The following is a 14,112-nucleotide window of genomic DNA, read 5'->3' as shown; positions in this document are numbered from 1 at the left end:
AGGTGGCAAAGAGAGAGAGAGAGAGTAAGAAGTGGCAGAGGGAGGATGGGAGTGTGTGTGAGAGATCTAAAGAGTAAAGGATGGGAGAGGGGAGAGAGAGTAGGAAGAGAGAGAGAGTACATAGAGAGAGAGAGTAGGGAGGGTGGAGAGTGATGTGTTCTAATATAGTGCGTACGCGCTATAGCACGTATGCACTATGTGAAATCACCTAAAAATGGTCAAAAAGCAACTTTGGGGCCCGTTTCATTCATTCTCTGCTTTTGTTTTGTTTTGCACTCTGTTATCCCGACAGAAATTGCAGGTTTCAACATAGCAAACATTCTTTCAAAGTGGCAAACACTATTTCAAGCTAACAAACACTATTTCAAGGTGGAAAACACTTTTGGAAGCTAACAAACACCAAATTCAATCATTGGATACACGATTTGAAGACTTTTTGAATATTCCTTGTATAGAAAAGGTTAGTGCAATCTATTTTAAATATTGTTTGTTGATATATAGATACAAATTTGATTATAATTTGACATGTTGTTTAATATATAGTGAATTCATTGAAATTTGTATGTTTCAATGAAATGTTATTTCGAAATGGTTAGAAATTTGACAAGTCATTTTATATGTATATATATATATATATATATATATATTGTGTATTCATTCAAATAATTATAATTTTTATATGTATTTGAATAATTTTTAATTTACACATTTTAAGTAATTCAAATGTTTGAATAATTTGACATGTAGAAATCATCATCATGCCAAGGAAGAAACCAAAAAATCAAACAAATGAAGATAGGGAGAGAGATTTGGCAATTAAAAGAGATAAAATGAAATTACTACGTGAGCAAAGAAAATTGCAAAGCAATAATGAAGAATTGACTTTCGAAGAGGATCAAGAACCACCGGTACCAAGAAACAAAGAGGAAGAATTGGAAAGACAAAGAGAACAAATGAGATTGTTACGCTCAAGAAGACAATTGAATTGTGAAGCTACACCATCTTCTAATGTTGGAGTCATATCGTTCGCTACACCATCTTCCAATGTTGAATTCATATCGTCCTCTCATGTTGAAGAGACACCGATTTGTAGATCCGACGATATACACACTCCATCATGTCATGTTGAAGGCACAACATCAACACATCAAGTAGGTGATATTCCATCTTTTGCATCTTATTGCCAAGGCACATCATCTTCGGTTCAAGGTATGCAATACACTCAACCTTATGTTGATGTTCAAAATGTTGAGAGAATTGAAGAGATTATAACACCTTCTAGAATTTGTTTTAGAAGACCAAAATATTTGATTGATATTGATAGTAACATTTTGAAATCAATGCCTGACAAGATTAGCAAGCGTACTTGTCAAAGAAAAGTTAATCATATGTGGAGATTTTTTTTGATGAATTAAATATTACAGGTTAATGCCAATTATTTGTTGAAATGATGAGGAATTTAAAATTTAGGCCTATCATGAAGATTCTTGGGCTAAGAACGATGGATGATTCAAATGAAAAAAACATTGTAAAGAATCTAATGAATGCTTATGACAAAGTGGGTTCTAAATCATGCACCAAAGATAGTAATATTGCAAGACGAGTACTTACATCGACAATAGTAAGTAGCCAAATGAAGAAAGCTCGACTCATGAGAAAGACAAGCAAAACATTAAAAATTGGTAGAGGTACTCTAAGGAGAGCCATGCTAAGGCGTGAGAGATTGGAAGATCCAACAAAAAATGAGTTATGGACATTTAGCGGTAGACTACCATGAAAGGATAAAGAAATTAGTGAAGCCTTGAAATCATTGATCGAAGATTTTTGGAAAAATAACACACGTGTTTCCCCTAATCAAAGAGATGTTGTAAGAAGGAGGATTGGTAGCCAAAATCGAGAGCCACATGCAAAACATTTTTTGGACACAACTCAGACACAATTTTTTGCAAAATTTATTGGTATGTATCCTCAAATTCGAATAAGTCAAATATTTTTTGAGATGGGTAAACCTTTTTATGTGAAGATAAATCACACACGCACAACTTGTTGTTGTAGGATACATATTGAATTTTCTAACCATTTTGATGTTTTTAGGCATATATGCATAATTTTGCATTCTCAGTTTGTTTTGCAGGATTGTGACATAAATGAGCCACCAAGATCTTCAAGGGAATTCATATCCAACATTTTATGTGAAATAAGGGACGGCCAACAATTTTACAAGACATCATGCTTGGATGGTACGTGCTTATTTTGTGGTTCTTTGCAACTTTTATCAACTTGTCAACATATGGATAGTACATATGCAATTGGAAATGAAATAGTAGATTATGGAAAATTTAAGACAGTGACATATGCTCTAAAAGATGGGAAACATGGTAAAAGATGTGATTTAGTCATTTAAAAGATTCCAGTGTATGAGTTCATGAAGATTTTTCGTGAAAACATTATTTACGAGTATGCAAGGCATACCCATAGAGCTCGATGGCTGGATTTGCAATTCAAGTTGTGCAAGGATACGTTTCCACTAGATACCATTGTTTCAGTTGTAGATTTCGCAGAGAACTACACACTACAACCACAAAATGAGGTGCAAGCAAAGTATTATACTTCTCAATAGGTTTCCATATTTGTTCACATAACATTCATGCATTCACCTACAAGTACAGAGGATGACAGGAAGATTTTGAGGGAGTACCATTTTTACATCAGCGATGATCGATCACATTCTACAGAGTTCGTACATGGTTGTTTTCAACTATTTTATGGAGATTTGGCTAACAAGGGTATCACATATCGTCAGCACTTTATTTGGTCAAACAATTGTGCATCTCAATCCAAGAATGCACGGATGTTCTATTGGTTGAGCAGGATGCACAAGTTGTGTAGAATTCAATACATGTGGAATTTCACAGAGGCTGGTCATGAAAAGGGAGAGCACGATGGTGCAGGCGCATGCATCAAAAGAGCCTTAGCTCGTGAAGAACTAAAGTACAAAAATGGAGCAATATTGACAGATGCAAAATCCATCGTCCAGTGGTGTAATGCTACAATGGGTCCAGGTAAGGAAGGTGAGTCTACGGTTCATAGATTTTTTTGGTTGATAGATAATACTAACATTGCACCATATTAGGATTGTTGCACACTAACAGGATCCAGTGAGTTGCACTCTTTTAGAAGCTCTGATGCAGGTTCATGGAGTATCCACACATGAAAAATGGCATGCTATTGTCCATCATGTGCATAGGAAAATTGGGATGACTGTGAGTCGACTGAATGGGTGGACAAATGGGATATACGGGTTTTGGACCCAATTGACACCTATTGTCCCCCACAAGCACTAGAAATGGTACAAATGGAATCGTCTATTGACTTTGACCGCTTGTCTGATCTAGTGCAACCTGGTAATATATATATTTATATATCTTTGTAATTTCAATATGTAACTTTATAACTTTTACGCAAGTATTTTCTGAATTAATGACCGCATTTTGTACATTTGTCACTGCAGGCCATGTTTTTGTTGTTATTGCACCTAAAGACAATGAAGAAGGGATAGATTATTATTTGTGTTGTTGTGTTCAAGCCAAACAAAAATTGGATCACTCGGTTATAGATGGTGAAGGTTTAGAGTAGCATGTCGGTGCGGTGGTTGTAATCGGAACATGGCTTAGACGATATTCTATGAAGAACCCTAACTTGTGGTTATTCAAGGATTGGCAAACAGAGAGGAAGATTCTTCATTATTCAAATCTTGTTGTTGCATCAAATGTCCACTTGATAAAATATGGTGGAAAACCACATAATAAGAATCTTTGGAGAGTTCGCGAGTCAGACCACGAGGCAATACTTGAGACATTAAAATGTCGAGCAGATCCAGTTGGCTCATTAGATTGAATACAGAGAGAGGGAGAGAGAGAAAAAGTGATCAACTGGATCCAAATACATTGTTGCAACCTCTTCCCCAAGACTATCCACATGAATAAGGTGGACCGTATTGTTATGATGCGTAAGTGGTGAGATTTAGTTTAAATCATAGATTTTATGTTTTGATTTGTTTAGAATCTAGATTTTATGTTTTGATGTCTCCAATGTTTTTAAAGCTAGAACAATATTTTTCATATTTTCTTATTGTGACAATATTTTTCTTTCATTGCATGTTCTCTTGGATGACAGGAGGGAGAGAAGAAAAATAAGTAGATTTCCAAACAGCCAGCCACCCTTCTTCATGTAATTTATTCATTTAAGGTAAATGTCCCATTTCCTTTGTTTGGCTTTGGTATTTGGTTATTTAAAGTCATTATTCTAGTTGGACCTTCGTATGTTTGAATTTGGGATTGTTTAGTGTCTATTTTTTATGATAAACATTTTGTTGAAGGTGCACCTCCAATATTTGGTCTATATCTCTTTCAAACATTTAGATTATCCTCTCTTTCTTTCCTCTTATATTCCTTTAGTGCAACCTTCTCCGCAACTCATTTTCCCCTCTCTATAGCATATAAGATCTCATTTCTTGCAATCTTTTCCTCTCTCCCATCTTTCCTATCCCTGATCTTCTCCTTCATGTAAAGTGCATTAGCCTCAAATAACTTCTTAGTCTCTCTTGTTCCTTAGAATTTTGCATCCATTTCTTTGGTAGCTATAGGAATCTACTGGGTAAACCACTATGTTGTTTTCTGTCTAGTGGCATGTAACGTATAAAATCATCATCTCCATCATAGTCATTTTGGGCCTGGGTATCAAAAAAAATTTAACTATTTATTTCATCATGGTTGCCACCATTTTCAAAGCATTAGATGACGTCCTTGGGGTCAACATGTGGTTGGGATGGAATTAAAAGGGAAACATTTTCATCCCCACAAGTATTTGGTTACCCAAGGTTTGTGACAACCTCCTACAACCAATCTGGTTTTGAATCTTGCATTAGCAAGCTTAATCTAATATCAATGTTTGTTGTATGCTCAAGGTTTTATCTCCTATAATAGTCCACTGGCTGGTTCAGGTTTTCTGGTTGGGTATTTTTAGGTGCAATTGTACCTAGTCCCTTCATATTTTGTCCATAACTCCTCAACAAAGTGTTAATTGGTTCATCTAATAAGCCATTGATTTTTATGAAGGATTCAATAGTGATTTCCTCCCCCTCGCTTTACAACTCGTCAATATTTGTATCATCTACAGTAGTTGTTTCTTGCAACTCATCTCTTACACTTTCTCAATTTTGCCTCTTCTAGGCTTGTTCCAACTAGCCCTTGCCAGTCCTAAACTATTGGGTGATTAAAATACCCTTTTCCTCACTCTAAAATATACTCCAAAACCAACTACACTTGTTTTGTAAAATATCACTCAAAACTGGCTATTTCAGTCTGCCAACTAGGCCTAGTTTGAGGCCATTTACAAAGCAACTCACAATCCCTTGACTTTTGGAACTCCCATGACCCAAAAAAGTCTTAAGAAATGACTCAAATGCAAGGATTCTTTTATTTTTTTGGTCTCATGATCAACTTTATAATGGTTTTTACAAAACCCTCCTTTCTAGCCCCTTTACCCTAGGGCTTTCTAGAACTCTTACTTTGCAATGTCTCTAGAACCCCAAAATTGTTCAACCACCTTCACTTTGGTTATATTAGATGACTTCAAACATAAAATGCAACTCTTTTTTGGAGAAAACACTAAATCCACCTTGGGAGCAATCACATACCCCTTTTTATGCACTCAAATTTTAGGGAAAACTATGCAAATACTTCTTAAATGGTTTCAACACTTGACTTTTCATATGGAAATGGTTATTATAGACTCAAACCAACAAGAAAAATCCCAAACTTGAGGTTTCTCAACACTCAACAATCAAATTTCAAAACTATTACCAGCACTTACTACTAGGACAATTTCTAGTTTTAATGGTCAAACTCCCAAACCATACAAAGGACCCCCCGCTGTTTTTGCATTTTTAAACACTCTTTTTGGAGACCTACAATAACCTCTCTCACTTTTTGGAGATCACACTTCATTTTCATTTTACGACGCCATCTCGGGTGATGTTGAAACTTGCAATGTCGGCTAGTACAAAGTTGCCAACTGCCAAATCTCTCTCACCTTTCCTCATGGGATCGAACTGTCTACTCTGTTAGCTCTGTGTGGTCGGGTAAACCCTATCCCCAACCTCGTCCTATCCCCTTCAGTGCTCAAACATTCTTAGGCACGCCAATCCAGAATGTCCCCAAGGGTCACTAAATGCCATAGGGCTGCGATCTTTGACGGGGCATATCTTGGAGCTCGTGCGAGGTATGGATGCTATTCTAGTTCCTAAAGGACCATGTTGCGAAGACCTACAATAAACTCACTTTTTGGAGATCACACTCCATTTTTGTTTTACAATGCCATCTTGGGTGATGCTGAAACTTGCAGTGTGGGCCAGTTCAAAGTTGCCAACTGCCAAATCTCTCTCACCTTTCGTTGTGGGATCGAAATGTTTTCTCCGCTAGCTCCGGGTGGCCAGGTAAACCCTATCCCCACCCTCGTCCTATCCCCTTCAGTGCTTGAACGTTCTCAGACACACCAATCTGGAATGTCCCCAAGGGTCACTAAATGCCATAGGGCTGCGATCTTTGATGAGGCATATCTCAGAGCTTGTGCAAGGTATGGATGTGATTCTAGTTCCAACAGGACCATGTTGCAGAGACCTACAATAACCTCTCTCACTTTTTGGAGATCACATTCTGTTTTCATTTTACAACACCATCTCAGGTGATGTTGAAACTTGTAGTGTTGGCCAGTTCAAAGTTGCCAACTGCCAAATCTCTCTCACCTTTCGTCATGGGATCGAACTGTCTGCTCCGTTAGCTCTGGGTGGCCAAGTAAACCCTATCCCCAACCTCGTCCTATCCCCTTTAGTGCTCAAACATTCTCAGGCACGCCAATCCAGAATGTCCCCAAGGGTCACTAAATGCCACAGGGTTGCGATCTTTGACGAGACATATCTCGGAGCTTGTGCAAGGTATGGATGCAATTCCAGTTCCTACAAGACCATGTTGTAGAGACCTAAAATAACCTCTCTCTCTTTTTGGAGATCACATTCTATTTTCATTTTACAACACCATCTCGGGTGATGCTGAAACTTGTAGTGTTGGCCAGTACAAAGTTGCCAACTGTCAAATCTCTCTCATCTTTCGTCGTGGGATCAAACTGTCTGCTCCATTAGCTCCAAGTGGCCGGGTAAAACCTATCCCCAACCTTGTCTTGTCCCCTTCAATGCTTGAATATTCTCAGGCACGCCGAACTAGAATGTCCCTAAGGGTCACTAAATGCCACAGGGCTGCGATCTTTGACGGGGTATATCTCAGAGCTCATGCAAGATATGGATGAGATTCCAATTCCTATAGGACTGTGTTGCAGAGACATACAATAACCTCTCTCACTTTTTGGAGATCACATTCTGTTTTCATTCTACAATGCCATCTTGGGTGATGCTGAAACTTGTAGTGTTGGCCAGTACAAAGTTGCCAACTGCCAAATCTCTCTCATCTTTCATCGTGGGATCAAACTGTCTGCTCCATTAGCTTCGAGTGGCCGAGAAAACCTTATCCCCAACCTCTTCCCATCCCCTTCAGTGCTCGAACGTTCTCAGGCACGCTGAACCAGAATGTCCCTAAGGGTCACTAAATGCCACAGGGCTGCGATCTTTGACGGGGCATATCTTGGAGCTTGTGCAAGGTATGGATACGATTCTAGTTCCTACAGGACCGTGTTGCGGAGACCTACAATAACCTCTCTCACTTTTTGGAGATCACACTTCATTTTTTTTTTACAATGCCATCTCGGGTGATGCTAAAACTTGCAGTGTGGGCCAGTACAAAGTTGCCAACTGCCAAATCTCTCACCTTTCGTCGTGGGATCAAACTGTCTGCTCTGTTAGCTCTGAGTGGCTGGGTAAACCCTATCCCCAACCTCATCCTATCCCCTTTAGTGCTTGAACATTCTCAGGCACGCCAATCCGGAATGTCCCCAAGGGTCACTAAATGCCATAGGGCTGCAATCTTTGACGGGGCATATCTCGGAGCTTGTGTGAGGTATGGATGCGATTCTAGTTCCTACAAGACCGTGTTGCGGAGACCTACAATAACCTCTCTCACTTTTTGGAGATCACATTATGTTTTCATTTTACAATGCCATCTCGGGTGATGCTGAAACTTGTAGTGTAGGCCAGTTCAAAGTTGCCAACTGCCAAATCTCTCTCACCTTTCGTCGTGGGATCAAAATGTCTGCTCCATTAGCTCCGGGTGGCCGGGTAAAACCTATCCCCAACCTTGTCTTGTCCCCTTCAGTGCTTGAATGTTCTCAGGCACGCCAATCTAGAATGTCCCCAAGGGTCACTAAATGCCATAGGGCTGCGATCTTTGACGGGGCATATCTCAGAGCTTGTGCGAGGTATAGATGTGATTCTAGTTCCTACAGGACCGTGTTGCGGAGATCTACAATAACCTCTCTCACTTTTTGGAGATCACATTCTGTTTTCATTTTACAACACCATCTCGGGTGATGCTGAAACTTGTAGTGTGGGCCAGTTCAAAGTCGCCAACTGCCAAATCTCTCTCACCTTTCATCGTGGGATTGAACTGTCTGCTCTGTTAGCTCCAAGTGGCCGAGTAAACCCTATCCCCAACCTCGTCCTATCCCCTTTAGTGCTTGAACGTTCTTAGGAACGCCAATCCAGAATGTCCCCAAGGGTCACTAAATGCCACAGGACTATGATCTTTGACGAGACATATCTCAGAACTCGTGCAAGGTATGCATGTGATTCCAATTCCTACAGGACCGTGTTGTGGAGACCTACAATAACCTCTCTCACTTTTTGGAGATCACATTCTGTTTTCATTTTACAACACCATCTCGGGTGATACTGAAACTTGTAGTGTTGGCCAGTACAAAGTTGCCAACTGCCAAATCTCTCTCATCTTTCATCGTGGGATCAATTTGTCTGCTCCATTAGCTCCGAGTGGCCGGGTAAAACCTATCCCCAACCTTGTCTTGTCCCCTTCAATGCTTGAATGTTCTCATGCACCCCGAACCACAATGTCCCTAAGGGTCACTAAATGCCACAGGGCTGCGATCTTTGACGGGGCATATCTCGGAGCTCGTGCAAGATATGGATGAGATTCCAATTCCTACAGGACTGTGTTGCAGAGACATATAATAACCTCTCTCACTTTTTGGAGATCACATTCCATTTTCATTCTACAATGCCATCTCGTGTGATGTTGAAACTTGTAGTGTTGGCCAGTACAAAGTTGCCAACTGCCAAATCTCTCTCATCTTTCGTTGTGGGATCAAACTGTCTGCTCCATTAGCTCTGATTGGCTGAGTAAACCTTATCCCCAACCTCTTCCTATCCCCTTCAGTGCTCGAACGTTCTCAGGCACACTGAACCAGAATGTCCCTAAGGGTCACTAAATGCCATAGGGCTGCGATCTTTGACGGGGCATATCTCGGAGCTTGTGCGAGGTATGGATGCAATTCTAGTTCCTCTAGGACCATGTTGTGGAGACCTACAATAAAATCTCTCACTTTTTGGAGATCACACTTCATTTTTTTTTACAATGCCATCTCGGGTGATGCTGAAACTTGCAGTGTGGGCCAGTACAAAGTTGCCAATTGCCAAATCTCTCTCACCTTTCATCGTGGGATCGAACTGTCTGCTCTGTTAGCTCCGAGTGGCCAGGTAAACCCTATCCCCAACCTCATCCTATCCCCTTTAGTGCTCGAACGTTCTCAGGCACGCCAATCCAGAATGTCCCCAAGGGTCACTAAATGCCATAGGGCTGCGATCTTTGACGGGGCATATCTCAGAGCTTGTGCGAGGTATGGATGTGATTCTAGTTCCTACAAGACCGTGTTGCGGAGACCTACAATAACCTCTCTCGCTTTTTGGAGATCACATTCTATTTTCATTTTACAACGCCATCTCGGGTGATGCTAAAACTTGCAGTGTGGGCCAGTTCAAAGTTGCCAACTGCCAAATCTCTCTCACCTTTTGTCGTGGGATCGAATTGTCTGCTCCGTTAGCTCCGGGTGGCTGGGTAAACCCTATCCCCAACCTCGTCCTATCCCCTTCAGTGCTCGAACGTTCTCAGGCACGCCAATCCGAAATGTCCCCAAGGGTCACTAAATGCCATAGGGCTACGATCTTTGATGGGGCATATCTCGGAGCTCGTGCAAGGTATGGATGGGATTCCAGTTCCTACAGGACTGTGTTGCAGAGACATACAATAATCTCTCTCACTTTTTGGAGATCACATTCCATTTTCATTCTATAATGCCATCTCGGGTGATGCTGAAACTTGTAGTGTTGGCCAGTACAAAGTTGCCAACTGCCAAATCTCTCTCATCTTTCATCATGGGATCAAACTGTCTGCTCCATTAGCTCTAGGTGGCTGGGTAAACCCTATCCCCAACCTCTTCCTATCCCCTTCAGTGCTCGAACGTTCTCAGGCACGCTGAACCAGAATGTCCCTAAGGGTTACTAAATGCCACAGGGTTGTGATCTTTGATGGGGCATATCTATGGGCTGTCAATACTTCGACTATACTTTAAGTCAACGATTATCAATATGTGAAAAAATGGAACTTGTTGTATTTTGAAGTACTGAGAAGATGGCCTTGCCCTTCCCCAGGAGTTTCAGAAATGGGAGACATTAGGTAAGAGAGTGAAAATGTTACTATCACTTAAACGCACATGACGCAATTGGAAATGCAAATTTTGATGGTAATCATTTTGTGATAAGGGAGAGACTAGGGATGATCATTGTTACTATCTCTTTAGTAGTGGAATTTTGTTTTCTCTTGAATTTGGTGGTGAGGGATCAATGGTAAGACTCCTTGGATATTCCTTCTTATGATGTTAGTGACAAGTGTTGCTCTTTGAAAACACTTGTACAATCTTTTTTAAATTATTAGATAAAAACAGAGAATTGTAAGTATTAAACATGATTAGCCTTTAGTTCCTAGAAGATCTTTATTTCCCCATCAATGCATTTAGAAAGTTAAGTTTGAAGAAGATCATAAATAGAAAAAATTAGAGAAGCGATTTAAACATTTATATTGATTGGAAACATGTGAGTCTTGAGTTTCCTCTACCTTTTAAAGAACGTTCCTTGGCTAGCAGACCTAATTCCACATTCCATAAGATTGTCATTGCACTAAAAATTTAGGAAACCAACTGCTCTAAGATAAAGCTTCCCGATCAATAATAATCTAGCCTATTGAGGTACATAATACTTCTCAATTAAACTTGAGTTAATTTAGTATTAATTTTGTAATTAACTACAATTTCAGTATCTATGTACAGGGGGTGACTGAGAAAACTATTTGAGGTCCAATTTGAAAATATATTTGTAAGGATCTCGACCAAGGTTCACAACTTTGATGATTAATACATTCATTCAGGCCAGAACCTCACTACAAAAAAATAATATATAAAAAAGGTAGTGAATAACGTCATGTCTAGACCCAAATCAACCAATGAAAGTCAAATTAGCATAATGTGGAACAACAATTCATGAATTGAGTGGGTTGTCATAAAAAAGCTTCATAATAAAATTCATGTCTAGAATTAAAAGACCTTAAAGAACATTTATGCTTGTAACACAAATGGCCATTCAAAATTGAATATGATTACAATATGTGAAATAGCATTAGAAGAACTTGTAATGCTCTTGTGAACATCGTGTTAATTCTTGTAAGAATCCCTAAGATGCTTGTTATACTCAAAATTTTGTTGAAATTGAATTAATTTTTATCCTGTCGATTAATTGGCTTAGGGTGATATATGCTTCTTGGATGGAATAATGAGTTCATGATTAACTCTGTATTAAGATTCATAGCATCTTCTAGTTATTTGCAAAGGAGATTTATAAATTACTTGCTAATGTCATATGGCTTGCTTGAGAAAGATGTTTGTGTTCTTATTGATGGGTACTAATGACTATCCACATTTAGTTCTTTAATATCCTATTTGACAAGCTTTCCATAGACATTTATTTGCCATACTAAGTATTTTTGAAAACATATTTGAGTAGGACTATAGTAGATACTACCAGAAACAGCTTCTTTGCAGTTTTTGAGAAATACTAATAAAGCAAAAAAGAACATCTACTAGTTGGTAGACATAATGGAAACTCTCTAGCAATTGAATTTAATTTCATACATGCACATATCTAATTTAATGTCATACACAAACATATCTAATTTAACGTCATACATGAACAAACATATAATATAAAATGATAACCAATAATGTCATATACATTAACAAACACATAATATATTATGATAACCAATAATGTCGTATATGAACAAACATATCATATATTAACCAATAATGTCATACATCAAATATAGAATGTCATATGTACATCAAATGTGTATCAAATATGTCTCTCAGATGCTTATATATATACATGGGGAAGGAAACAAGTCTCTATATATATGTATCAAATATCTCAACTGCATCTTTTCCTTCCCACGAGGGGAAGGAAACAAGTCTCTCGATGTCCTCTGCCGTCGTGTGGAGGGAGATAGTGGAGATGACGGGGCCTTCCTGACACGCTCACTTGACCTCTTTTTGAGGCTCTTCTCCAGGTCCAACTAATACAAAGAAAGTAGATATGAATCAATATTTATTATACGTTGAAATCAAATATATGTACTCATAAAATCAATTATTTTCTTACCGCCAACAAATAGTCACTCTGTAAGTCCACCTCAAATGCTCGTGGACGATCAGGCGTGACAAGACCCTACAACAATTCAATAAATATAATCACTTATAAATAACATTAGAAATTTTGAGATTAACTATTATAAACAACAACTAAAATGAAGAAAATTCTTTCATACCTCCGTCAGTGGCTGTGAGCTAGCCACAGCTGCGGCCACTCCACTATCAACAGACTGTCACAGATGAGGAGGTGTGTCCGACATCATGAGCTGCACGTCATACAATACACGTTATATCTAACATGAAACATGGAATAAATATAATCAAATGAATTAAATTAACATGAAACAACTGTACCTGTGTGAAGCTCGTATGATGTCTCTGCTCTGCATCTGTGGTAAAGGTTGAGGTTCCTATGGAGAACTGATGCACATGCATATTTTTTTTGGTCAATCCTTAATATGATTATGTAATAAATATATGTATTAATTAAAATGATTAAATTGATACATACCTCAGGACTCGTCGAAGGGACAAAAAATGGGCTTGGAGGATCACTGCTAGGCCCAGGAACACTTTGACCCTAAATTATGAACAATGTCAATAAATCCTAATTAATTAATCATTCACTATATGTATGAAATGTGATCAAATTAGTAATTTACCTGTGTGTCAATGACAAATGTCTCATTCAGGAACTAATCAGTGACAAGCCCATCATCTACACCATCTCCGACATGAGTGCCAAATGTGCATAGGGATCCACTTGAAGTGCACATGTGACCACGACGTATAGAAGGTTCCCCCTCAACTAATGGGCTTGTGGAATGGATGAGGGTCTGTGTCAAAGCATTAATGGTCCCTAGAGTGCTGGCCTCTACATGTTCCTTCACAACTAAAGGAATAATCACATGCTCACGCTGTGGATGGACCACGGGTGCCCTAACTACATTAGGGTCACAACGTGCTTCGAGCCTCTCAAATGATGACCCCCCACCTCTACCCTGGGAGTCTAACATATCAAAATAATTAGGGATCTCCCAAGGACAAACTCACAATATAATTTCTTCAAAAAATACATGGGGACCTCGTGATTGTTGCAAGGAGGGGCATCAAAAACCATCCACCATCTATCCCAAAAATTATTTCTAATAGCATCATGTATGCACCAATGGATGGGGAATCGTTTAGTACCCTCTCTAACACTATTTTGCTCACCGAGTTTTCTAAATAATGCACATATACTACTTTTTGGTATTTCCTTTTTTTTAACATCTTCATATGACAATTTATTTGCATAAAATCTTTTTTGTTCATCCCTCTTAGCCCGCAAAATATCTAACTGACCACTAACTGAGGCTATCTGAGTGTTAATGGATTCGAGGGATGATGCCAATTGAG

The 14,112-nt window shown here is 39.0% G+C and overlaps 1 protein-coding gene across 1 annotated transcript in view; it reads right to left on the bottom strand.

Moving 5' to 3' along the window:
* Nucleotides 1-13,149, bottom strand: part of LOC149535789 (uncharacterized) — a 31,755-nt gene extending 18,606 nt beyond the window's left edge. The window contains exons 1-4 of the mRNA XM_089806174.1: nt 13,069-13,149; nt 12,891-12,944; nt 12,725-12,790; nt 12,499-12,638 (exon numbers count right to left, since the gene is read on the bottom strand). Coding sequence (XP_089662300.1) covers nt 12,499-12,638; nt 12,725-12,790; nt 12,891-12,944; nt 13,069-13,149 — 341 coding nt within the window. The remainder of the gene's footprint in view (nt 1-12,498; nt 12,639-12,724; nt 12,791-12,890; nt 12,945-13,068) is intronic.
* Nucleotides 13,150-14,112: the final 963 nt, after the last annotated feature.

This window comes from Cupressus sempervirens, chromosome 10 (assembly GCF_028749045.1).
Source record: "Cupressus sempervirens isolate cs-2001-9-10 chromosome 10, ASM2874904v1, whole genome shotgun sequence".
Lineage (NCBI taxonomy): Eukaryota > Viridiplantae > Streptophyta > Pinopsida > Cupressales > Cupressaceae > Cupressus > Cupressus sempervirens.
The sequence above is the reverse complement of the archived record's forward strand: the minus strand, read 5'-3'. Positions and strand labels throughout refer to the sequence as shown.